Source organism: Pecten maximus, chromosome 2 (genome assembly GCF_902652985.1).
Source record: "Pecten maximus chromosome 2, xPecMax1.1, whole genome shotgun sequence".
Taxonomy (NCBI): domain Eukaryota; kingdom Metazoa; phylum Mollusca; class Bivalvia; order Pectinida; family Pectinidae; genus Pecten; species Pecten maximus.
The window spans coordinates 28,519,128-28,545,880 of NC_047016.1; the positions used below are offsets into that span (position 1 = coordinate 28,519,128).

Below are 26,753 nucleotides of genomic sequence, written 5' to 3' on the forward strand. Positions count from 1 at the left end.
AAATGTCCATTCTTTTAAAAAAATCTGCATTGTAACAATCTATGTTCAGATCATTAGAATAAAAAGAGAGTAAAATAATTAGAGAGACAACGAAATTATGATGTGGACTATGTGATTTCTATAAAATTAAAGGGGATTAGGTAGGTAAAAGGACATCAGAGTTTATAAGATAGGTAGATAACTTTAAAAACGCTAAATAGTGCCTTCGAATCAACGGGACTGAAACGTGTTTTACATATCCGGGACGCGAAGGTTGTTATCAGGAATGTGCTTAAAATTGGAAAACATTATACTGTTCCATTGTAACTGAAGAGTCACACACATGGCATGTTGGTAGATCTCGTTGTTTGTTGCTCGTCTGGAGAGACCTACGTTGCTGCCATTTACTTTTAATGACTGTATAAAACACATCTATCTGGTTAGCTAACAGTCTATCTCTGGTCACACTACAAATATAGACTACTACTACAATTACTATAAAACGAGAGATAACCGAATTTCATTATTACATAAACATAATAAAATGTAAGCGGATTTTCCTTATCTCCTTTACTATATTCTAAATATGGCTTTATGTTCATATTGAAATATAGGTTATCAGAGAATGTCTTCATCGTAGTCTAGTATTGTTAATGTGACTTTAGTAGTTGTCCTCTTTAACATATTTGTGGTTACTTTCAATGCTAAAGGGAAATGGGTTGACCTATTGAAAATACATGTATATCTGCTTTCAGGAAGGTTATTGTTCTTAGAAAATTGTTTAGAAAGTTTATGCTCAACCGGCATATCTTATCAAAAATATATGGAACTTTTATTTTACCATTTTTAATATGCTAGTGAGCTATTGGTGGTTGCAGTGAGTTTAAATCTAATTTATTAGATGAAAATCCCAGCTGCTCGGATCATAACTGGTTTACCTTCATACGCAAGTGGTGATGCTCTGCATTTTGTAACCTAATTACAAACACTTTCTCATAGAAGTAAGAGAAGAACATACAATTATTGTATGAGATGAAACACAGTTCAACTTTTCTTAATGCTATTCTTTTACATACAGTTGAACATAAATACCCCATATTCTCTCCTAGAAATAGAAATGATTATGAAATTCTAAACTACTTACGTTCTACTACACATTCGTTCTTTTTACCTTCAATCCTTCATTATGGAATAGCCAATATTAACCGCTAGATCTGCACCTTACATTGTAGCCTGAAATAATCTTTTACTCCAGTTTTTACATCCAAAGGTTTTTTTGGGTTTCGGTGATAGGATAACTAATATAATACATGGTATATACAAAGTTCTGTCATCAAAATAGTTCATTCATATACGAATTATTTCCTGTTAATCTTGTAGAAACCCCTGAATATGTTTATGTGGTAAACCTTGTGAGAACCCATTTCACTTTGTTATTGTCCCTGTTTTGATCTTGAGAAGCGTTACCTTTTTCACAATCTCAGTGATTTAGATGTAAACATGAACATTAATTTACTGTTTTGGATATGTTGTTATTTTTGACCCGGAAAACAACGCTACCTCAATCAAAGTATTTATACACATTTTTTTTTTCCAAATGAGGTCGTTGGTAATGTTGAAATAGCTATTGCCTAATCCTATTGCTTTTCCTTCTGACAAAAAATATGTTTCAATCAAACTAACGTTGTGTGCAAACGACATTGTATTTTAACAAAAGTTGAAAAAAGTAACATCCGGGAAAGTACCTATTTTGTTTCCATTAGCGAAGGTTTTGTAGCTTTTCCCAGATTTCTGATACTGTCCCATTAAATTTAGTCGTATATAAGTCTTATAATGCCCCATGTATTGAAGAGTATAGAACCAAATGACCACGTGATATAACAGTCGAAGAGCAACACCTGATTATCTTGGGTCATGTCATTATCTCTTCGAACAGGAAAAGCAAGTGACACAATTCAAAATGGACTCCCGGATCTGTCTTCTCTTGGCAGTGTTCGTATTATGTGTCCCTGGGGGTGAGCATATTATAACTTACATTAATAAAATACAATCGGACATCCGTGTACGTTTAACCAATACACAAGCTATGATGATGCATTTGTATATATGTGTATATGCAAACATTTTGACTCGAAATCATGAAATATTTTGTCATCTAAATATTCAACTTAATAAAACTTGTACATAATGAGAAAAGATCAGATCACAAATAAATAACCATACGCGTAATTGATTTTAAAACATCCTTGTTTCGCTCTCATTATTAATTAATTCACCTTCCATACATAACTTTTTTCTTTCAGGTTTTGCGACATGTAGAAACGGATGGGTAACATTTGAGAATACATGCTATTTGTTTTCGCATGGTATGTCGACATGGGGCGAAGCAGTTGTAAGTACTAGAACTGGGGATGGTGCAGTTTTATATCATTATACCTCAGGTAACAGCGTTCATGATTAGTTGAAATGCATCACATGGCAGGACTATAAACAGAGAACTATATATAACCAGTTTGATAGATAGATTATAGTCAATAAATAAAACTTCATATTCACGCGCGTGCCAAAATAGTAACCCTCATATTCCAGGCGGGGTTGTCTCCCTTCTGGTTGTTTACAAAAGTTAAGGGCAAATGAACAGGAGCACAATTTTGTTTCGTGCAGTTGAAGTAACAGATAAAGTTCTGCAAAACAAGAACGCTCAGAACACTATAATATTAACAAACAACTTCTTAGACTTTGAAAGGAAACTGGTAAATCGGATCGTAGCGATCTCAGGGTTTTGCAATACAAATTATATTCATATCTGAACACCATTTTTCAGTATCATTATTTCTTATTGTTTTTTGGTAACGATCTTTGGTGATATGAAGGTTTATTACATTATTTTTCAATGAAATATCTCCCTGGGACCATTACATAATCAGATACGCCCCGAAAACCAAAGATATTGGCGATATCACGACCAAACATATACCGCTTTGAAATAAAATGTTGAATGTTATTATCAAATTATTGATTCGTTCTAATCATTTTCAATGTATATTTGTGATTACTTCAGGCGACATGTTTGGCCCTCCATTCAAATCTGGCAGTTATCTCTTCAGCTGATGAACAGAATTTCCTGATCTCAGAGCTGTACCATTTACATGGAAGCGGTGTGTATACAGTGTATTATACAAACGACATTGATCGTGTAAGAGTTTGTCCACGTCTCCAGTCGTGGTCTGCCTTTCACAATTTACTTAACGTTACCACCGTCACTGTCATCGTCCCCAGTCTTCCCCCTCGTACACCATCACTGTTATCGTCCCAAATCTGCCCCCTCGCACACCATCAGTGTTATCGTCCCCAGTCTTCCCCCTCGCCCACCATCACTGTTATCGTCCCCAGTCTGCCCCCTCGCACACCATCACTGATATCGTCCCCAGTCTGCCCCCTAACACACCATCACTGATATCGTCCCCAGTCTGCCCCCTCACACACCATCACTGTTATCGTCCGCAGTCTGCCCCCCTCGCCCACCGTTACTCTTATTGTCCCCAGTCTGCCCCCTAACACACCATCACTGATATCGTCCCCAGTCTGCTCCCTCACACACCATCACTGTTATCGTCCCCAGTCTGCCCCCCTCGCCCACCGTCACTGTTATCGTCCCCAGTCTGCCCCCTCACACACCATCACTGTTATCGTCCCCAGTCTGCCCCCCTCGCCCACCGTCACTGTTATCTTGCCCCAGTCTGCCCCCTCACACACCATCACTGTTATCGTCCCCAGTCTGCCCCCTCGCCCACCATCACTGTTATCGTTCCCTGTCTGCCCCTCTCACACATCATCACTGTTATCGTCCCCAGTCTGCCCCCTCACACACCATCACTGTTATCGTCCCGAGTCTGCCTCCGCGCACACCATCACTGCTATCGTTCCCAATCTTCCCTCTCGTACACCATCACTGTTATCGTCCCAAATCTGCCCCCTCACACACCATCACTGTTATCGTCCCGAGTCTGCCCCCTCGCCCACCATCACTGTTATCGTTCCCAATCTTCCCTCTCGTACACCATCACTGTATCGTCCCCAGTCTGCCCCCTCACACACCATCACTGTTATCGTCCCGAGTCTGCCCCCTCGCACACCATCACTGTTATCGTCCCCCAGTCTGCCCCTCGCTCACCATCACTGTTATCGTTCCGAGTCTGCCCCCTCGCTCACCATCACTGTATCGTCCCCAGTCTGCCTCCGCGCACACCATCACTGTTATCCTGCACCAGTCTGCCCCCTCACGCACCATCACTATTATCGTCCCCAAGCATGCCCCCTCGCACACTATCATTGTTATCGTTACATGTACCCGGTCTGCCCCTCCCTCACACAGTCTGACCCATTGCAGTTTCCCCCTCTATCACTGTCATTACCCCCGGTCTGTTCCATTAACTCTATTTTATCCTGTAGCCGTTCTTCTGTCTGCCCCTTTAATTTTCAAAGGCAAAGATGGTTAAAATGATTATTCATATGTTCTTATTTCCAATCTTTACACGCATATAATAGGTTTTTGGCGTCATTAGTCCCTACTGATGAAACCGCGGGTACTGTAGGTTTCCTCTTCGCCCATCATGTATGTATGTTAGATCGTACAAGTTTGTCAGCGCCCTATTTGCTTCATTCCTTTGAGGGGGGGGGGGGGGGGGGGGGGGGTGAAAAAATAAAATACCATACTATACTATGGGACATGTATCGCTTTGGAAATGGCCAGTATGCTTATTTCAATAAGGCTTTAATACCGATCCCTGCCATATTTAGAAGGATGCTTTTAATTATTTACCCAAGCGATGGTGTATAGAGATTTTTTAATGCAACAATGAAATAAGTATTATTATTTTACGCCAAACACACAGATATGCTAATATGCTAAACTCTAAAGTCTTACTACATACGATTGTTACCATCTAGATGCATCGACTGCTCAGTATTGGATCGATGGAACTGACCTTGAAGTAGAAAATGTTTGGAAGTGGGCTCAAACAGGAGAGACGCTTTCATACGTCAACTGGGCTGGCGGGGAACCAAACAATGCACAGTCTGGCAACTGTATGAACCTCTGGGGACAGGGTGGCTTTAAAATGGCGGATGACAATTGTGAAAGAAAATTTTTCTACATCTGTCAAAAAAGGTAAGGGTCCATACTCAATGTCAAGTTTGTGAGGGCAGACTTGCTTTATTTAAGCATATAATTGATGTCATTTTTTTTTTAGTTTCATCGGGGTATGAAACAAATTTTGTTTGCAAACTGTATGAATCCGCGTAGCAAAACAAAATAAATTGACATCAACGCTTATAATTAATTTTTGAAAATGATTTTCTAATTTAAAACATGTTTTATGTACAATTTAACTGGTTTTTAATGGGATTCTTTTTCTCAAATCAATACGCAACGTCAATTGTCGTATTGTGACGTCACATTTTTCGCGTCATTATCGGAATTTCTTTCATATATGGATTGAATAGATTTTTTAAATTTTCATTGCGGCTATGAATACCAGTAGCTAGCTACATATCCCGTGGCGGAGGATATGTAGCTAGCTACTGGTATTCATAGCCGCAATGAAAACTTAAAAAATCTATTCAATTCATATATTTACATAACCTTGATTTAAAAAATTTATATCGAGAAAACGAGAAGTTTTATTAAAAAGAAAAATTTGTCATGTATACGACGAAACGCCAAATTATAAGAACAGCCGGCAGATCCCGCCTACGCACCACGCCATTGTTTTAATGTCGTTCCGCATTTTCCGGTCTTTTTTGTTTAATTTTGTATAAAACAAAAAGAAAGAAGTATTAAAGTAAAAATAATATTAAATACAATCATTCAATATTCTTAACACTTATCTCGTACCAACGTTATCGATCCGAGGGAAGCTACTCTTCAATATGACCCGATTAATCAGGTGATTTACACGAGAGACAATGTTTTCATACGGTTTTCATAGTGTATTCATGGTCATATGTTTGTTGTTTTCACTTGGTATGTTCATATCAGCAAACCACATTAGGAATGTAAATATAGAAGAATGAAAATAGTTTTTCGACCAATCACATTTGAGTATTTACCATGAAAACAAAGAAAAATTAATTATTTCTATTTGAAGCTAAAATGCGTGGAAGAAGACTTTTCAAATAAAATTTTATGCGTATCACCTTTCACATTGGTGTGTTGCATCCCGTCTGTGATAAACTGTCAGCAAAGTATGTATGCTACATTAAGTTTACAGCCAGCTCATCTGGAAGGTCATCGTGAGTGAGAATACACTTCCACTTGGAGTGTACAACACAGACACATTCAATTATATCACGTTCGTGACCATTACGTCATTGCTAAAACAGTGTCTAAACAGCAAGGACTATGTTGACGTGTTTTATTTCCTTAGGGGGTAATTGAGTTTTTTTAATAGCAATTTCATTATATGATAACAGTATACTGTAAACCTACATTTTAACGATTATCTTATTTAAGGGCTTCTCGTGTAGAAACCCTTATGTCAGTGATGATTTCGCCAATCATAGTTTCTGTCGTTGTTTCTACAGAATATATTTTTTGCACGTTTATTCATCAATGTGCTAATCTGGTAAAGTTCATTGATGCGCTAAAATCTTTGTTCACCAATATAAGAACGTTCACAGTTCAAATATATATATATGTGTGTCACATTATCACATATAGATTTTCATATTAATAGCAAAATATCAATATGAAATATCTTAGCTCTTCCCCCTCTATGTGTAATACAAATCATTTTGCTGAGTTATTTGATTGGTTAGATTAGAATGAGTCAGACAGTCATACTAAGTAAAATTTATGCCGTTGTTTTTTACAGTGAGGCCGAGGGGACAGGTGTCGTCATAGGCTGATCAATAATTAACTCACAATAAAATTCTTCTGTAAACTTTGCTTTTATACTTACTTTGTGCTTAAAAACAATGATGACAGTACCCGTTCAATGGACCAAACTGGAAAGTGTGGTTTGTGTTAATGTTCGAGAATGTGACATTTCTAAGACTTATGGGAATCATACGATATAATCTTTGACCTTATAATTCAATGATTGCAGACATAGAGCAATTCAGCAAGTCGCATCTTAACAAGACATTATTGAATCAGTAGCTATACATTATTTTTGTAATACTCAAGTTGCATACGAGTTAAAGCTACGTTTTTTCAAACTTAGGAAAACCTGTTATTACAACAAAACGTAAACAAAATACTGATGTTACGATAGAAACTGTCGTCAGAAATCAGACACTTTCTTAGAATCAAATAACAACAAATACTGACCCAATGTTACAATTGTTCAAAATATGTTTGCTCATTTAAATCGGTAGACCAAGCGAGCGTCTCTGAATTGAAATCAAAATATTAGTAGTCAACAACAACATAATCTTAATATATAAACGTCACGTAGTTCAACTCAAAATCGACAAAACAGTAGGATACATGAACGACTGACAGATTTAAATGACAAACCTTTGAAAAGAATAAGAGGATTAGAATTATCTCATGTTGGAACGCTGGTATCAAGGGAACTACCAGACCTTTGAGGGATGTCGAGGATACTTCTTCACATATGGTAGAAAAATATGTCCTAATAATGTCATGATAAAGACCATATCAACTTTCTGAAGTCTTCCCCAACTTACATCTGCCGAATCCTCGTGGTGTTTTCTGTTTTCTGCAGCAGTCAACTTGCCTCAGTGAAATTGTGTTTATGGAACCAGGTCATTAGATACCAAATGTTCTGTGGCAAGACAACCTCGGGGATTGAGGAACAAGAGATGTCACTACGATACAGCACCCTTGTCGGTCATGTAAATTGATGTATAATAGTCTGTATAAACTTGGAGTGACGACGAGAAGAGATTTCACCTCATCGTGCATATTGTTGTGATACTTCATGTTCTTGTTTTTCATGTCGAATGATATTATTCGTTTACTTAATTTAAAAAAAAATATTTGTATTAATACATGTACAACAGGAATACTGACATCTAAACAAACCCGTTTTTCTGACTCAAATTAGACATATGGAAGTCGAAATGCCAACAAAAAAATACACGAGAATCTTCTGTTTCTTTATGATAATAAAACATTCACAAAAGGTCAGCACGATTTGTCCAGTTTAACATCTTTATCTTTAGAAATAATAAGGTTTATCATCCTAATTATATTATCAGTTTAGTTAAGGAGAGCAATTCATCAGAATGATGAAATCTTGTACATCTGAGAAAGTTGGAGAGGATGATTTGGAAATATATATGTTTCAATTTTAAATATATATCTTTTCACGAGATACGGAACTGATGTTATTTCGAAAAACGGTTATTTCACACGCACTCTTTGACTTGTATGTAGTTTATATCTCCTGTGTTTATAGGGACGGAATGATGTAAGTTTTCAGCGGTCAGATCAGATTCCTACTCCAAATATTGACAGCCTCCCTTACAGTGGAATACTCGTTAATAATTACTATGGTAATTACCAAATGGAAATTATAGTCGGAAACTCTGTTGTTGATCAAACATTTGTCTCTCTCCTGCGTAGTAAACGAGTTCTAATATATATGTAATAATGATCTGTAAAATATCATAAAGAAAACATAAGATATTCATTATATATTATTCACAAATACTCTTTCTATATATATATATACTATACTTTCCATTCTTGACTAATAACCGGATACTAATTATTTGAAATAAACGTAAAATGTTTTGGAGAGAACTTTTATATAGACTTAAGGCTGATGTTCAGTGCCATTTGATTTTCAATGAAATATGTTGAAATGAAATTATTATGTTTCGCCGCTATGCACCCCTACACGAAGGGCACCCATGTCTGGTCTTCACCCAATCCACACTGGTAGGTACTCAACATATACACTGCCGTCATACGGCAGTTTCCATTTTAAAAGCTTATTAGGCAAGTGATACTTGATAAAAAAAAACCTTGTATCAGGTTCGTAATACGTTTCCTTTTTAAGTAGGTCATATGTTGTTGATTGTTATCAATGGCAAATGTAAACAAAAATACAGACAAGAGAAAATATCGATGTGTGAATAATTATGATCCATTAGTATGTGTTGTTTCAATGCTGAATTTGGTATAGGAATTTTGGGTTCGAAGTTAAAATTACGTAATTTCAGGTTTACAGTTAAGTGTCATCAAAGATTTTCATCTGTATGGTCTACCATTATTCCTATCATGCCTCAGTGGTTGAAAGCTTTTGGGTATCAATTACATATGGTGGGCGAGGCTGCTGATCCTCTATGAATCTTCATACACGTCATTATCTATAACAAATTTAGCAACATATGTCTCGTATTCATTTTATCTTTTATATAATTGGTCATTGGTCAATAACTATTATTTTTGGAAATTACAAAAGTAGTACGTCTTCAACATAAAAAGACCATCTGGTAGCTTTACAATTCTTGTATATGTCAAAGTATGTCCTTTTAAGCATTAGAGGACATACGATTAAAGATATTTGTAAGATGATCTCACATTTTTCCTATGATTTAATTTAACTTTTTTTCAATACGTGATGCAAAATATCACCTTTTTGATAAATGTATATAAAAATCATACTGAATTCGGTGATTATATAATATTTCAAAACGCCTTTAGGTTATTTTTTTCATATTGCTTAAATTGATATCGTATGAACTAGATATTAAACTAAATTGATTTGTGTGGTATTTGATAATGAACACATACTCTTTCTTTCGCAGCCCATGTTTCTATACTTGTTGAATATGATAGGCATTAAAGCTTTGGTGGGGTGATGGGGCAACCGGTCTGAATCTAACACACCTTGTTTGAAGGCTAGAGGAGGAGGAGTTAATGGACATTTAAGCCAGAAACTATGTGTTGATAGATTCAAGACTTGATGCCATTCAAACACTCCAACATCAAATACATGTAATATCTTTGCAATTTTACTAATAAAAATAATGATATCTACTTTTGGATATACATACTGCAAATCTAAATTAAGTTATTATCTCCCTTTAACCAGTAACAGCTTATTAGTACAAATATGACCTCCCTATATTGACCCATCTTTATCATATGTACATATTAATCTGCTCAATTTGTTATATTTATCTATATTTTGAATTATCTCTTTATACCTGGAAACGATTTACATAGGCGTAGCCTGTTATCTGATCCTATATTTTTGTACAATAAAATTTGTTAAAATGAAATCGGGTTTCATTACCTCAATGTCGAGAGTAATATCGAAAGTATTATTTTTTTCTACGAGGCATTTTACATGAAAAGCAGAAAGGAACGTGTCGGAAGTGACTTGTACGTGTGTCTTGTGGGCAGCAATATCTCTTCAATATGGTTCATTATGACTTTGCTGACCACAACAATCTTTTCAATATACCTTCCGATCCGTGCAAATTACACAGCATTGATATTGGTAATGAGGCTATTGTATTAAGATTACTAAAATGACTCATGTCGTATAAAGATACCATGGTTACGGTAGGTAACCAGACGAGGGACACATTCAGCAACCCAAAACTATACGGTGGTGCCTGGGTTCCGTGGCAAGACTAACATGATGCATCATCTCCTAAAATATAATAACTGTTTCCCTTCAATGAAAATGAGGATGAGGTACAGCCAAACTCTGATATCTGAATGTGTTCTTTAGTTTTCTTAGATACTTGATATTTTACTTGTGTGAATTGTACTCGTATATCTCTAAGAGACTTGTAAGGGAGCACTTTGATCCACGATATATATTAGCCCTTTGGTTAATATCTTTATATTTTATATTGTGATCACTTACAAGTCGTCCACTATGTTAAGGATGCGTCAGTGATTTTAGTGCTTCCGCACCTTAGAGGTTATTTTCCGTTGATACATTGACTTACTTGTTTACTTACTGCGGAAGATAGAAGATGTATCGAGCGCACTACACTGTCCTCATATGTCTTGGATTGTTTGTAGCCTTGATAAGTATGATTGCTTCTTATATTAACTTGAAATGTTCTACTTTTGTTGTTTTATTGCAAACTTTATAATGTATTTTAGGTTCAGTAATAGTTCTCGATGATTTCTAGTGACATACCGACATACTTGTTTATTATAATGATGTATCTTGTATATAGGCATGTATTTTATAAATGATAGGCCTAATTAGTGCATGTACATCACTTCGTCACAGGATTAGTGAAATATTGACCTTCCGTAGTCATTATTGATTGTAAGTTTAAAAAAAAAAACACGCAAAAAAACTGTATTCATTTCATGTGATATTAGATATGATCCTATTCCCTTATTTCTCATTGGCTAAAACATGGTCACATGGAGATCAATTATTTGATATACTCACCTGGATTTCTATTTGTAAAAACAACATGACGATATTGCGTTTATAACCTCATAATCAGTGTGACGTCAAAACGTTCATATATAAATCACCTTCTATAAAGATAGATGTTATACAATTCCACCCTTTTTCAAGCAAGTTTCATATCTAATATAAGAATTAAGGAATTTTGATTCGGCTAATATGATGTTTTGCCAACATGGCTTCGCCCTTGGTTAACAGTTGCTTCTCGAGGTCGGTATAACACCTTAGTGACCTCACTTAAGGTCCATAATTGATATGTTTTGAATCAAATTGGAAAATATCAGGTATACAACGTCGGATATTAGCCAGCAAACTCTCTCAAACTGTATTGCTGAACGTTTAATTTGATATCATAATGTAAATTCGGCAACAAAGCAACCAGAATGAACTCAGCTTGTAAATGGTCACTTAACACCGTGATATGGAAGTAGTCGGAAAGCAGGCATTTTTCTATTGAGAAAGACTGAGTTCACGGTCGCTATATGAAGTAAAAAAAATAAAAATACGTTTATACAACAAAATAATTCAACAAAAATTGAACTACGTTTGAAATCAAACTGAACGATAAAATATGATTCTAATTTCATTTGAACCTTCGACAAACTCAGCAAAATATCCAGATATCCGGCGAATGTATGAACAAGAATTTAAAGAAAAGTTCAAGATAATATTTATCAGAAAACTCATAGAATATTAAGTAAAAAAAAAGTATTTTCCATTCGGTATGTTTCTCACTGGCAAGATATTCGTGTGATGTTTTATTTCGACCTGATGTTTTACTTTGTACATGTAGCTTCATTTCAAGGAAATCTATCACATACATCATATTTTCTCTTTTTTCACTTTTTAATTAGAATATCTGTTTTTTTTTTTATGTCCGTTATCTGTGCTGCTTTTTCAGCTATATGAAGTTATTGAAATTAATTCTTATATTAAATTTTGTTTAACTATCACTTTTATTCATAACCGATCTTTTGTGAATTATGTTGAACAACAAAAATAAAACTTAAAAAAGTCAAATGTTCTAGGCATTATAATACATGAATACTTAGTACAGCTTATTTCGTACGGAGCAGAACAGATACATGGTCAACAGTTTATACCTTCATTAGTTTTTTAATAATTTACTCGTGTGTGTCCTAATGTAAGAAAATCGCACTTTTGATGAAAATACTTTGTGTATGGACCTTTATTGTGCTGATGTTAAACTCACATTTAGTGTACATACAATGCTAACCATCTGATGCCTCATGGACACGTCACTGTCATACACATAACATATCATCACTTAACACTCTGTCGCTAGTCTCGCTCGTCGGATATACCTACTTGTTAAGGGGATATATTCAGGTCAAACTTCAAGTTGAATTTGTCGCTTAAGTGTATAAATATAACTTGCAACACACGAATTAGTGCATGGTCTATTTGACATTCCTTAATTCTCAATTTGTAAATATATTGTTTGTTTCCGTGATATGTTTTAGTCTCTTGTTACTCTTTTTACCCCAGAAAACAACGACGAGACACTCATTTGAAATGTGCACTCAATGACTCAAAATTATGACCAACTTTTTAAAAGTTTTACATACGAAGGGGATGACATGAATTATCTAGTGGATGACATGAATTATCTAGGGGATGACAAGAATTATCACGGGGATGACATGAATTATCTAGGGGATGACATGTATTATCTAGGGGATGGCATGACTTATCTAGGGAATAACATGAATTATCTAGGGGATGACATGAATTATCTAGAGGATGACATGAATTATCTAACAAATTAGATATTGTTCTCTATCGGGTTTTTTTTTATTGGTGATGATAATGATATTGAAGGAAACTTAAAGTATTTTTCTTACAAATGTGTATATGATATAAATTAATTTATATATAATATCAGTAACACACCGAGTCATGCTACTGAACAAGTCATGAAAAAAGGCTGTATGCCACTTTTTAACAAAAACTTAACACATGCAGTTAATATATTTGTGTGTCGGTGTGTTTATAACTAAAATAATACTGATCGGTGCTGTGATGAAGTCTGCATACAGTATGAAGTACATTTGATTATTTATAATTTCAGAAGGAAGCATTCGTCTGATGGACGGAATAAACGAATTCCAAGGCCGATTGGAAGTTTACGAGGAGGGAAGTTGGGGGACTGTTTGTAACAACGGATGGAATCGCCATGCCGGGAATGTCGCCGTTGTATGCAGACAGCTTGGTTTTGCGTACGATTTTATCAAATTTTAGTTACATAATTACGTTTATCATAAAAAGTAATAACAAAAAATCCTTCGTGTTATAGCTTGGCAGATAAATTTCAATTCATAGCACTTTCAGAAATCTGTAAATCCCCCCTTCGAACGGATACAAAACTTCTTAAAATCAAAATAAATGATATATATCCATATATCACGAGACTTAAAATATATGAAATGTATATCCGACATTAACATCGAACTTTCGAACGTTAATAATATATATTTATCCAATGTTTTCAGTGTGATGTACATAGTTTGATATAAAATTAGTAAAGAGAAGAAATTGTCAGCATTTCATGACGTACATATCAATAGTGCAGCCGAAACAAGCATTATGTTAATGTACACAAGACTCACCAAATAAATACGTTAAGATTATCTTCAAGTTTACTTTTACTACTTTTTCGTTTGTGGGTTAATTGGTCCACAACACAGGATCCTGATCACAAATAGTTCATCGAGTGCACTAAGTACTTGCCCCCGGCAACAATAGCCAAGTTGGTGGTAACCTAACCATATACATCGATAGGGCTCACATTCGACAAACACATTTGTGAACGAGAAAACATATCACCCCGCCGATCGCATTACAATGCCTTGAATTTCAAACAGAGATTAGAACAAGAACTTTTTCACGTGTTATCTCTTGATGATGTTAGAACTATTCATTATTTCATTTCCTATGTCATTATAAGGAACATTAAAGCGCATAGCAACTCTCGTCATTCTCCATACTTACAGTCATTATTCAAATAAGTAATAGCATGCACCATAATCGGTCGAGACCAACATACATCAATAATTTCTATCAGTAATTGACCTATTGTTTTGACGATTTTTTTCAGTTAAAAAATTACACCTCATTTTAATAATTCTCTTGATATTTTTATTTACGTGAAGCATTTTAATGTTATTTTATGGTCATGATTTGTAAACAATGTATTAAAAATATTCGATATGCATGATTGACAAGATAAATTGATTAAACGAGAGTAGCAAACTAATCTGATACAAACATATTTGATAGGACTACAGAGAGACGTATCCATTAATCGGTCAATTCCATTTGTAATTATAAAGGTGCTAATAAAGTTTAAATTGATTTTATTTTCTTGTTATACATGTAATCTTTGTTACAACAGAACTGGCAGATATTTTAGTAAATACAAGAGAAATAAAAAAACGTTTCGGATTGACAATGTGATTTGCGATGGAAGTGAGGGAAGAATTGGTGCCTGCCAATATGACGTCCTCGAGTCTACAAATTGTGCAGGACGCGATGACTACGAAGTGAACATTATATGTGAACGACCAACCTATATTGCAAAACCGAATTCAGGTACGTTATTGTTCCACTCATAATTTTAAAAATGAACCTCATCCAATCTTTATAATTTTATTTATTTCCGTCATATTATATACCATCAAGTTATTTCGGGAATGTGCTTCAATGTATGTATTGGTTTCATTATATCTGCATTGCTGATGTAAATTTATACTGGCAACATCCAATTTCATTGTATATAAATATTCATTGTTTTATTGTTTTACAAAAGCACACGAAAATGAATAGAGCAAATATAGTGATCATTATAAATGCTTTAATTGAGTTGCTTTTTTTTTGCTTTTTTTTTAACTATTTTTTACAAAATGCGTTTATTGTAATAATAAAGGTGACATAAGACTGATGAACGGAAAAGATGCATTCGAAGGAAGGGTAGAAATATACTTAGAAAGCAATTGGCTTTCGGTTTGTCAGAACGGCTGGAGAGCAGTGGATGCAAGGGTTGCATGCAAGCAGCTTGGTTACAAGTACGTTCTATATCGATCTGTGAATCAAGTTCGAAATATTAACAAAAAGCAACAACATTAGATTAAGTCTTCAAGGCTGAAAAGAAAACCGGATTCGGAAAATCATCGGAAATGAACATAAAGTGAAAATGTTAAACCCATATTCATTTTAACAATCATACGACAGTTAATATCGGTATATACTTAGAAGTTGTTTTGTTATTATTTATTTTCCTAATTTGCTTTTTGCTTGCAGCGGGGGAATAGCTAGAAATAATGCCTTTTTTGGTCAAGGTTACGACGGCGCTCTATGGAGAGTAGCGTTGAATTGTGACAATACTGAGGATAGATTAATAGATTGTAAAAGACTGGCAGCCGTCTGTAGCCGACGTAATATAGCAGGTGTTATATGTGAAGCCCCAGGTAACTGTATAATAGTATGAATGTTAGAAATGCTTCAAATAAACAGCACATGTTGTTGTGTACGTGTTTCTGTGGGTGTGTGTGCGTGGGTATAAATTACATAAGCTACGATATTATATACGGTCACCTGCCCGACTACGCGGGTTTTCTCTAGATACCTCTGTTGCACCCCACAGTAAGATAACTCCCGCGCTTCCAACAAGTGTGGTTGATAAAACTTGTTTCGTACATGTAATTGTTGTAAAATAAGTAAAGTTTACTTTTTATTACGGATACGATTATGAAAAGGTGTGTTACTTATCCTTTTTTATTGCCGTACATCTCTGAGTAAAGTGTTATAATGAATACTGGTCAATGACATTGTTATCATTACTATTTTATTATAGACGTATATATACAAAGCAAATATTAATTACTATTAGAAACTATGAATACGCTACTGAATGGCAAACTATGTAAATTTCATACAGGTATAAATCTCTCCAATATTTCACATTATATCATTGGCTGCTGTGCAGTTCACATTGTATTTAATGATAAATTGGTGTTTCGTTTTTTACTAACCTTGAACAGTTTGGTTGGTATTTGGTATGTTAATCACGTTTGCTATCATATTCCTATCTGTGGTGCCAGTACTACATATAATGACTAAGCTAGTGAGTGTTAACGTCTCGTTTGACACAGAATCTACACCATCCTTAATTCTAACAATTCTCTTTTACCAAACAGTTCCATATGAAGCGTCATGTGAGCCTGACGAACAGTGTGAAGGGAACTCCACCTGTGTTTTATCCAAAGGGAGACAACTGTGTCAGTGTTTAGATGAAACAACAATGTTCTGGGACAGTGCAGTATCAGCTTGCAAAATCAGTAAGGCAATGTTACATGAGACTAAATTCAAATACATCTGGCACATACAGCAATATACTGGAAATGCTGCAGCCACTCAGAGACATGTTTTGATCCTTATTCATAGGGTTCGATGTTAAAGTTAAAAACATTCAATATATATATTATATATAGAATTTCTATATTATATATATGCCCGTATGAAATTTCTTTCATTGGGCCAACAAGTTATTATAAGCTTACATTTGTGTACTTTTTAAGGATAAACTGATGTATTTCTACTATGGTTTCGATTTATCTAGAAAATATTGGGTAAGAACTTGAACAGTATTGATATCGGTATGCCATGTTATGGTTAAGGTGTAAGATTATCAAGAATAATAACAAATCACATACAAATTTTAAAATGTACGTGAAGCTGTTTGCAGACAATTCCGTGTATATGAATGTAAATGACTTGTTAATGGAGTGATCGTATATACACTGTACTTAAAATGTCTGTTTCAGAATCGAGTTTCAATGAGTCCTGTCAACCTGCTAACTCACGCCAATGTTCAAACACACTCATTTGTAACACACATGGAGATACAAGCACATGTCTATGTTTAAATGATATGTTTTGGGACGACAGACAGGGTAAATGTAAAGAAAGTAAGTGTTTTTAAATAAATACTTGTGTTTATAAGTATAGCACTGGTCTGCTCTTCCATGTTATATGTCTATGTCTGAAGTTACATGTGTAATAACACTGTTGTGACGTCATGATAACTTATGGTCAATATATATCTTAATATCATTATATATATGACGTAAAATAATTGTTTAGTAGAAAAAAATCATATCTTCCCAGCCTAATTTCACACATTTTATATAGAACTTAATTTGAGATTTTCCCTGCTGTAAATATTATTAACTTTGCAGAGAGGATTTTATTTTGTGGGAACACTTAAGAAACCGTACCAGATCAAATCGATATTTCATAGTGATAATACCTTGGTATCATAGTCACTCTAAATATTCAAAACAAAACTTTTACATTTCGGTAGTAAAAATGATCACTTAGTGTTCCCTCCTATTAGATTTGTTACATGAGTTTTCATCATTTTTCTTTAATTTTGTCGAGAGAAAAATTTAATAAGATTTTTGGAGGCACAGTGGTCTAGTGGTAGGACGCAGTGCTACGTGACCGAAGGGTTGCTAGTTCGAGTCCCGGCACCGGCGTTGTGTTGTACCCTTGAACAAGATACTTTACTCCAATTGTGCTCCAGTCGATTAAGCTGTAAATGAGTACGTGTTAGGGTAGTGCAGGAAATTGCCGTGCGTAAGCTGTTAGCGCCAAAATGGCAGCTGCGGCTGTATGCTCTCCAGGGAGTTGCGAAAAACATTGGTCGTTTGCTAAATGTCAAACAACGGATAATAAATATTTGTTAACCGATTTCAGACAGCATGTTACTGTGATACAGCGATTTATTAAACTCGAATCTGATGTTATAATTATGTGACTAATTGAACACCTCATTTTGAAACCATTTTCAATGTGTCGGAAAAGTGTCATACAAAACTGCAAACCTTGTAACTATTTTGATATGCCGTCACAACTGAGGCGATGACTTGAAATTTAGTCAAGTGTCAGTCGTTGGTCGTGTTTGTGTTTATGAAAAGGCTTTTTATTATTATTATCATTTTATTTATTTATTTAATTATTTTTTATCAATTGAGATTGATCAAATACTATTGTCAAGCATGAGCAACTTTTGACGTGGAATGTTCCATCAGTTTCCAACAACTAATTAAAACTATCGTGAAAAGTGCCATTTTATTATAATTTGTTTCCGATATTTCGAATATTGTTTGGTGACGACGAAAGTTTCCGTTTTGAATTTATTGCTGTGTTTTTATCTCCATACAAAACTTCCCTTGGTATATCATAAGACATTTTGCTATATAATAATTCTCTTCGAAAGTGCCATTTATTTGATTGGTTTCGTGTTAAAACAGAAAGATATTTCATATCGTAGAAACTGCCTTTTTACGTGTCGTAATTAGTCCTATTATACATGACGTGTGTAATGAATAATTGTTTTATGGGGCGTAAGACTAAAAAACCGTTACTCACATAATAAATAGTAATGTCACAATAATCACAATTGTTATATAATGCTATACACCTATATTATACCTATATTGTAACACGAAAGGAAAACAAACAACGACAAGACTGGGGCTCGAACCCTAGGCCCTCCGAAGACGGACGCCCTAACCATTTTAGCTGCCTGACTACCGACTTTAAGCCCAGCTAAGTTCCGCTACAGACCTTTAAAACGGATTTTCATATTCATACACCTCCCGTCCTCTCGCATAATTATAAGAAACGAGTGTATGGTTGAATATGATCACCAGGTATGGTGACATATGATAAATTCCAAACAAATAATACATAACACGGCAATCAAAAACCATTGACATGTAACGGTTCGAATTTCCCTACAACCCAGGTTCTTAATTATACTTAATAGTACCATGCTTTGAATATATAAGACACACAACAACTAGATACAAGTCCTACATTTATTCAACACTATCATAGGCAATATAAAACAACTAGTAACAATAACTATTTACCTCACCACAGAATAAAACCATCTTCCACACTATCATACACGAAGCAGTTATTACTCCAAAACCTAGACTGAAAGATTGAAGGAAAATAACCAACCAATGGCTTCTGTAAGTGAAAGGAAAGAATAGAAGGGAAGTAAACAACCAACTTTTTGTTTTAAAGAGGCTTGCCCGCAGAGAGATCAGAAAAATTGGCTAATAGAAAAAGATTTTTTACACATGACAGATTGTTGGAATTGTTGAGTTTTTCATTTTATTTTCCTTATAAAACGCTGAAAAGTGATATTAAAACCTCATTTTTAAATATTATTTATTTAATCGCAACCCGCAATAAGTCTAATTTGATTGACACATCAAAGAAACAAGCACGTGCACAGTGCCGCACAGTGATAACTTCAAAGGCAGCGGCGATTTACAAAGAAGATTTGCCGTTATATTCCATACATTTCCCTCTCAGGTTGAGCTTTAAGACGTCTTTTAAATACATATTCTGTAATTGTTTTAAGAAATAAAGTCGGAAAGCCTCTAATTTTGTCACATAGAAACGTGTACTGAAGTTTATTTAGTGATCGGAGATGTGCCGTTTACCGGTCCGTCTGCGAGTAAGCCTCTTTAAGTTTGATATAACCAACATGCATAGAGATACCAGCCAATGGCTTCAATATTTTCATACAACTTCCCACACATACTCGTTACATTCACACATATAAACTAGCGTCCTTTTCCATTCACAATGGTGCACATGAATTATCCTACACTGTTTTCAATATAAAATACACAATCATAGTTACCCGCACACATTCTCAAACTATATACATACTCTCATACTACATATATTCTACATTCTGAACACATATATTCACACTCACAATTAATAAATCAACTATAATTCCACAAAATACTCTAATACATACACAAATCCATACTTCTGCTAAGGGACACAACTCTCAATCTAAGGTACATAACTCACAAAATCCATTCCCGTTACATACAAATACCGCATTGTTTACGTTACATAGGGATTGGATTTCACTTTTATGTTAACCATGCTTTTATGGAGCGAAATCCAATCCCTATATTTACACTTACGGATGTTGTTTCTATAAGTCTTTGTGATTATAATATTTTTTCTTTGTAAATAAAAACAATCATATAAAAGTCGGACACAGTGGGAGGAGTCAATTATTAGAACAGCCAATGGTGACGTTTCACAACAAATTGAGACTTTTTTTCCTCGGTAAAAAATAGTTCTGTTTTTTATTATGATATTAACATAAATAACAAAAACATTTTGAAAGATTATCATATTTAATATTGTCAAACATGTTATTTTTATACATTTAACAATGGTAAACAAACTTAAATTGTAAATGTAAACAAAGCCATGTGCTTGGCGAAAGTAGTTCCCGTACCCTGTCATATTGTCATACGCAAGTTCAAAGGTCAATGTTTCCATGCAAGAATGGTAAACAAATCGGTCTGGTATTGTTATATAGTGACAAAACTTTGCAAGTGTAAATATATTGTCATGGTGTTCATAACACGATAAACAATACTCTGGTAGGGTTTTGTCAATCGTTTCAGAATTTCAATACAACAAGACATGTTACGCCAACGCCTCTGACAGTTGTATAGGAAACCTTGTATGCAGTCAGACTCACAATAAAAGTACATGTCAGTGTTATAACCAGAATAAGATGTTTTGGGACTTTTCATCGTCAGCATGTAAGATAAGTAAGACCGAGTTCATTGTTTACATCTATTACTTGCATACAAGACTCGATTAACTATAATACCATCGACGTTCCTTACATTATTAACCAACTTTTTATAAGTATGATAGTAGTGTAAAATAGTGAATATGCCAGCTTCGTTACGATGTCGTAATGTACATGTGCCCATGTCAGTTTATATACGCTTGACCGCGTTTGTCAGATTAAGGATACAGTGTAGTCATCAAATCTTAACTCCTAAAATCCATACTTTTTAGAGATATTGGAAGAAAATTATGTTAACACGCTTTGTAAATGAGTTGGACATTCACTTTTTTCAAGCTTTTTTCAATGTATCAGTTGTTGTTTCGAAATCATTGAAAATTGTCATAACAATCAGGCGATTTTTGCTGTCTATATTTACATAACAGTGTTGAAGTCTGTATGACAAAATGATTACCATTTTCACTTGTTACAGGATCGCTTCATAACGAGTCTTGTTTTGAAGACATCCCTGACAGTTGTGCGAGTAACCTGGTGTGTACACCTCAGAACAATAACGGCACGTGTCAGTGTGAGAACGAGGAAAGCCTGTTCTGGGATCATTCAATGTCCTCATGTCAGACAAGTACGTTTGACAAATTCCTTGATACAAAATATTATACAATTCTAGCCATTGTCTGAGGTAAATACCTGAAATAATAGCACAATAGGACAATATAAAGCCGTAACATATCAATTCGTCGCTATTGATAAGAAACAAAGCTGCAAGAATTAATTATAATAATAAAATTTAAAATCATCCAACTATATGTAAATACTGATATGATGATTTATATCGGATTCAGTTACTCTTGGTTTTTCATTTCGGTACCTTCACATCAGCTACATGAATTGGGAAATCTGAACATGTAAACACATCATATTCATATCATACCTTAATTTGTATGTTTTATTTTACAGAAATATCATACAATGACATGTGTTCGGCATCAGGGGACTGCCAAAGTAACTTGTTGTGTCGGAAGGAATTCGGTATGAACAGATGCCTCTGTCCTGAACAAGTCTACCCTGTATGGCACGTTGATGACAATCGTTGCTTCGCAGGTATTGACAGTTTGTTAACTTACATGGCACGAAGTGGCAGTGAGTTTATGGTATGAAGTGGGAAGAGGTCTTTCAAATTCTTCTAGAAAACTGTTAACTATCAGCATACAAATGACCTTGGTCTATTTTAAAGGTCAAATCATAAAATATAGAAATTCGTTATTGCGATACACAAAATGCTTCACATCACGCTTTATGATGCAACATGTAATGGATTTTTATATTGGTTTGAAGTTTGATTTAACAAGAACAAAAAACAAAAACAAAACAAAACAAAACAAAAAACAAACAAAAACAGAGGAATCTTTTGTTAAGAATCAGTGTATACATTTTCCCTATAACATCACTTACATAATTATCATGATCACCATAAAATGAATGGAAATAGTATTTTGTCCATTATTCCTAACTGGTCATTTGAGCGATTCAGGTCCTCTAGACCTCCGTTTATATTAGTATTCACTTTTGTCCATCGATATTTGGAGTTAATTTAGGAATTAAATGAATTCTTTTGATTTTAATGGTAATATGTGCATCATTATATCACATATTTACCGATAATTTGTTCCTAAGAATAGACCAAATATAAGGTTTTTGCAATCAAAGCTGGTTTATAATACAATTAGACATTCCAAGTTAGCTCTGTACAGCTAAGACATAAGAATACACTTCTATATCAATTAAAACATTATTTCCTGTTCATACAGTGGACCAGCTGAATGCGGTGTACATCAAATTACAACTGACTTACAATGATGCATTAACATATTGTGTTAACGAAATCAATGGAAGCTTGGCAACATGGAGCAACTCTCAAATGTTGTTTGAAAACTGTACGGATTCCATTGCAGATATTTGGTCCCAAACAACACCCGTTCATCAAAAAGGTAAGTATTTTTTATCACAAAAAAAAGTTATGTTTGTAATCTTCGCGAAACATGGTAGTGGCATTACTTCCGCTTAATCAGGAATTAACTTATATCAAGGACTGACTGCTTTTCAGTAAACTATTGTGAACGTTCTACGTTTTGCTTTAAGATTATTACCATATAATTAAGCTCAATTTATGCTAGCAACTCCTGTTGACCCAGATTGAATTGCATGGCGGGTCTTACCGTGAAAGGAGACTTGAGATTAAACAGTAGAACCCCTGTAACTGTCCATGTCCGATTGGGGAATCGAACAGCGAGCATTGTGATATTTTATACTTTAGACTAGACAACTGTTAAATAAGTATTTGCTATACAAGTAAAGTAAACATTTCGAGACTGGAGTATCACTTTGAACATCAAACTATCTTTACAGAAATGCCGCACAGTAACTCAACTTGTCAGCTAGCAAGAGGAAATCATTTATACAACACCAGCTGTACCGATACTATTAATTTTGTTTGCATATATAAACGTAAGTTAATAAAAAGGTTATACAATATATTGATTCAATTCGTTAATGGTTTGATATTAAATTTTAGCTTTGTTGAATTCTTTGATTATCAACATTAAGTTTGCTTTCGATGAACAAATGAACATTTTAGTTCAAAGTAAATTAAGTGATTCCCATCAGTCATTTTTTCATTATTATTTCATATCTATACATATTTATCGTACACATAACATAATAGTATCATTATTAGAAGATGAGTATTAACTGATTAACATAAATAAGATTCATATATAATTTGAAATCGGAAAAACTTATTGACCAGTATGGCAATGAAATACATATTATATGTTTAGGGTTTAATTATTTTGAAAACTGAATGTCACGAGTCTGTATATATATTTTATGGTATGTGACAGGTCACGGCACTGATGAAGAATACTGTAAGGATTTCCCATCACAGACAGTGTTTTCTAAAAGTCTTACAATATCCCGTTCTGGTAAGGAGTGTTGATCGTAAGTTCAGTAACATTTTAAAAATATGTCGTATTGTGGCGTTCCTTTACATGAATAGGCAGATTCCACTCCCAATGTCGATTAAAGGTAATTAATATGATATCTGATGTATAGTAAAATCAGTTGTCTATGTTAACATCTGATTGAATTAGGTAATAACACCTATATTGCTGTAATGTATAAAATAGATTATATATCTCTTATATTTTCATATCTTTGTTTTCATGACTTACTTCAATAACGTAGTATATAAAACCATGAATATAAATCTGAATGATTTGTTTCCATACAGCGGTCATATGGACGATAGTTGTTATAGCCGCCATTCTCCTGTCAACTGGCATTACAATATCTGCTGTTATATACAGAAGGTACTCTAAATATTATAATATTACTACCTAAAGATCAACATACAATAAATCATGTTAAAAATTGTTAGAATTAACACAGAAAATAGGGTGTCATTCACAAAAATGAATAAATAAAAGAATATTAATCTTCTTCTTTTTTTTTCAAAAAAAGATATAATAATAAAATAAATAGTATAAAATTTTATCAGAAGAGAAATTGATCAACATGAGAACTTTACATTTTCAAATTTTCTTATTACTTTGAAAACATTTTTTATTGTTTGTGTCTTTACATATTATTCATAGAAAACGGAAATGGGAAGCCAACAACAATTCCTCAAATTCTGGACTACAGACATTTCTCAACAATGCATACGACACTAATATGCCATTCATTGAGAATCCATACATGGAAATTCGTCCAATAAATGAACCAGATTACGCTAACGTTATAAGTAAGTGTGGCGCAATAGAAGAGACGCAAGTCAAGATTAACCAGGGGAATAGTAAGTGTGGCGCAATAGAAGAGACGCAAGTCAAGATTAACCAGGGGAATAAGTACACGAAGGTTAAGAGTACATCTACAGGATACATAGATATGACTGGCAAGCTAACTTCCCCGTCTAGTAATACAACAGACGATGGATGCAGCCAGCATACATGTACTGCGACACCAAGTGGTCATTACATCCGGTGTAAGCCATCTACGAGTAAAGAGGAAGCACGCGATGGAGGCTATACCCTGTGTAGTCGGCCAGAGGCGCCACCCGGTGTTTACAATACGTTTGCTGATATGAAAAAAGCATCTGTTGATCATATAAATGAGAACCCGTATGACGATACGCACACAATGAGAAATAACGGTTATGATGTATTTAATGGACAAAAGGGAGCAGCTCTAAACGAAACACATGACGATATATCTGAAAATATAAATTCACCAGGTTTTCCAGTTTAGAGGTAGAAACTCTATTCATTGATTTACATGCCCAATTTGATGTAATTATTGTTAACCGATACCTTGCCTTGAGTTTGTAATCACAATGTTTTTTGTTTTTTTTTATTAAAGTTTAATTGTTATTTTTGCAATTGTCGTCGTCAATTTGATAAGCAGCTGGACACAAACACTATATGTTGTGAATATCTCTCATTTAACGGTTTAAATGATAAAAAAAAACATTATAAAGGGTTATTCAAGGCGAATAATTGCTTTGATGGCAATATGAACAATTCCTGCTTCTATATAATGCATATAAAACGTACAAATCGTGCCGTGAATAGAATTCGTCAAAATCATATATCGATACTTTAGAGCAAATGAGACTAAATTATCTGTATAATGCAACTAAAGTATATGTAGATATAATTCGGAAAATTAAAGTCGGGTTTGCAATTCTGCATGTTAAGAACTTCACCTCAAAAAATTTACTTTTGAGTTAATTTTGCATGTTTATTAATTGCATACACATCGAAAAGGACTCGAGGAAAAGCTACTCCTCAGACATATGATTTCAATATCAACGTTACGTCGAATCAAAACTCAACATCCTAAGTCAAATCAAAATTAGATTTCAAATTAAACCTTGTTATCTTAAGATATGATATAATTGAATTTCGTGCGGGAAAAAAATGGCATTAATACACATAGAAAGCTAAACAATCTCGACACAAACCCCGTGATCAAAAAGATAAAATTGTTTTAAACGTATATCATAAATGAATGGTGATATCTTTAATTGTTGTTATGACGTCAGACAATGACAAATCAAAACCAATTTAAAACATATGAAAAAAATATCTTAGAATAATTTCTTAGAAAACATTAAAATTATTTATGAGATAGAAACTATGCGACCAATTATATGTTTATATCAAATTATCTTTGTTGGGTTTTATCTCGAATCTATTTCTTTCTATCTTTGGATTAATGGAGAATACAAGACCGCGACGGGCATGAAAGTATAAATGTAATGTTCATTATTAACATACTGTTACGGTGCTATTATTATTATTCAAATTAAACACGTTTTATTTCATAAACGAAACAAAAAACAATAAAAAAAACAGACATAGCCTATATGAGTTCTTTCCTAAAGGTAACATCTAGTATATGAGTAAATAGATATATATATATATATATATACATATAATATAATGTGATGTAATGTAATTAGAAAAATGACGCATAAAGTATAAACCGATCAAACATAAGATATGTGTTTGGAAAAATTGACAATATCTGATCATTTTATATATATATATATGTATTATCTAAACTTCTATTCATTACTACTGTTTCTCGAGATTTCATTTTTGTAGTTTTGAATC

General features: G+C 34.1%; 2 protein-coding genes across 3 annotated transcripts; both read left to right on the forward strand.

Annotated features, from left to right (window-relative positions):
* The first annotated feature begins 1,860 nt into the window (after positions 1–1,860).
* On the forward strand, positions 1,861–6,928 carry LOC117321736 (perlucin-like protein). Its single transcript, XM_033876248.1, has 5 exons — positions 1,861–1,994; positions 2,283–2,371; positions 3,041–3,137; positions 4,930–5,149; positions 6,855–6,928. Exons 1-5 carry the CDS (start codon positions 1,940–1,942, stop codon positions 6,886–6,888), a joined length of 495 nt encoding a protein of 164 aa, XP_033732139.1. The 5' UTR covers positions 1,861–1,939; the 3' UTR covers positions 6,889–6,928.
* Positions 6,929–10,889: 3,961 nt separating this feature from the next.
* Positions 10,890–25,505, forward strand: LOC117321735. Of its 2 annotated transcripts, XM_033876246.1 has the most exons (15): positions 10,890–11,008; positions 13,498–13,645; positions 14,821–15,017; positions 15,352–15,490; positions 15,726–15,892; positions 16,622–16,762; positions 17,249–17,392; positions 20,945–21,094; positions 21,551–21,700; positions 22,036–22,179; positions 22,887–23,066; positions 23,485–23,583; positions 23,979–24,059; positions 24,368–24,446; positions 24,732–25,505. In XM_033876246.1, exons 1-15 carry the CDS (start codon positions 10,951–10,953, stop codon positions 25,381–25,383), a joined length of 2,529 nt encoding a protein of 842 aa, XP_033732137.1. In that variant the 5' UTR covers positions 10,890–10,950; the 3' UTR covers positions 25,384–25,505. The 2 variants fall into 2 exon arrangements, with proteins under 2 accessions (XP_033732137.1, XP_033732138.1); XM_033876247.1 differs by lacking the exon at positions 20,945–21,094.
* The last annotated feature ends 1,248 nt before the right edge of the window (positions 25,506–26,753 follow it).

Coding starts and splice junctions, on each gene's coding strand:
- LOC117321736 (XM_033876248.1), top strand. CDS start 1,940: ATGGACTCCCGGATCTGTCTTCTCTTGGCAGTGTTCGTATTATGTGTC. Junction 2,372..3,040: donor CGACATGGGGCGAAGCAGTT/GTAAGTACTAGA, acceptor TGATTACTTCAG/GCGACATGTTTGGCCCTCCA. Junction 5,150..6,854: donor TTCTACATCTGTCAAAAAAG/GTAAGGGTCCAT, acceptor TGTTTTTTACAG/TGAGGCCGAGGGGACAGGTG.
- LOC117321735 (XM_033876246.1), top strand. CDS start 10,951: ATGTATCGAGCGCACTACACTGTCCTCATATGTCTTGGATTGTTTGTA. Junction 13,646..14,820: donor TGCAGACAGCTTGGTTTTGC/GTACGATTTTAT, acceptor TTGTTACAACAG/AACTGGCAGATATTTTAGTA. Junction 23,067..23,484: donor AACACCCGTTCATCAAAAAG/GTAAGTATTTTT, acceptor CTATCTTTACAG/AAATGCCGCACAGTAACTCA.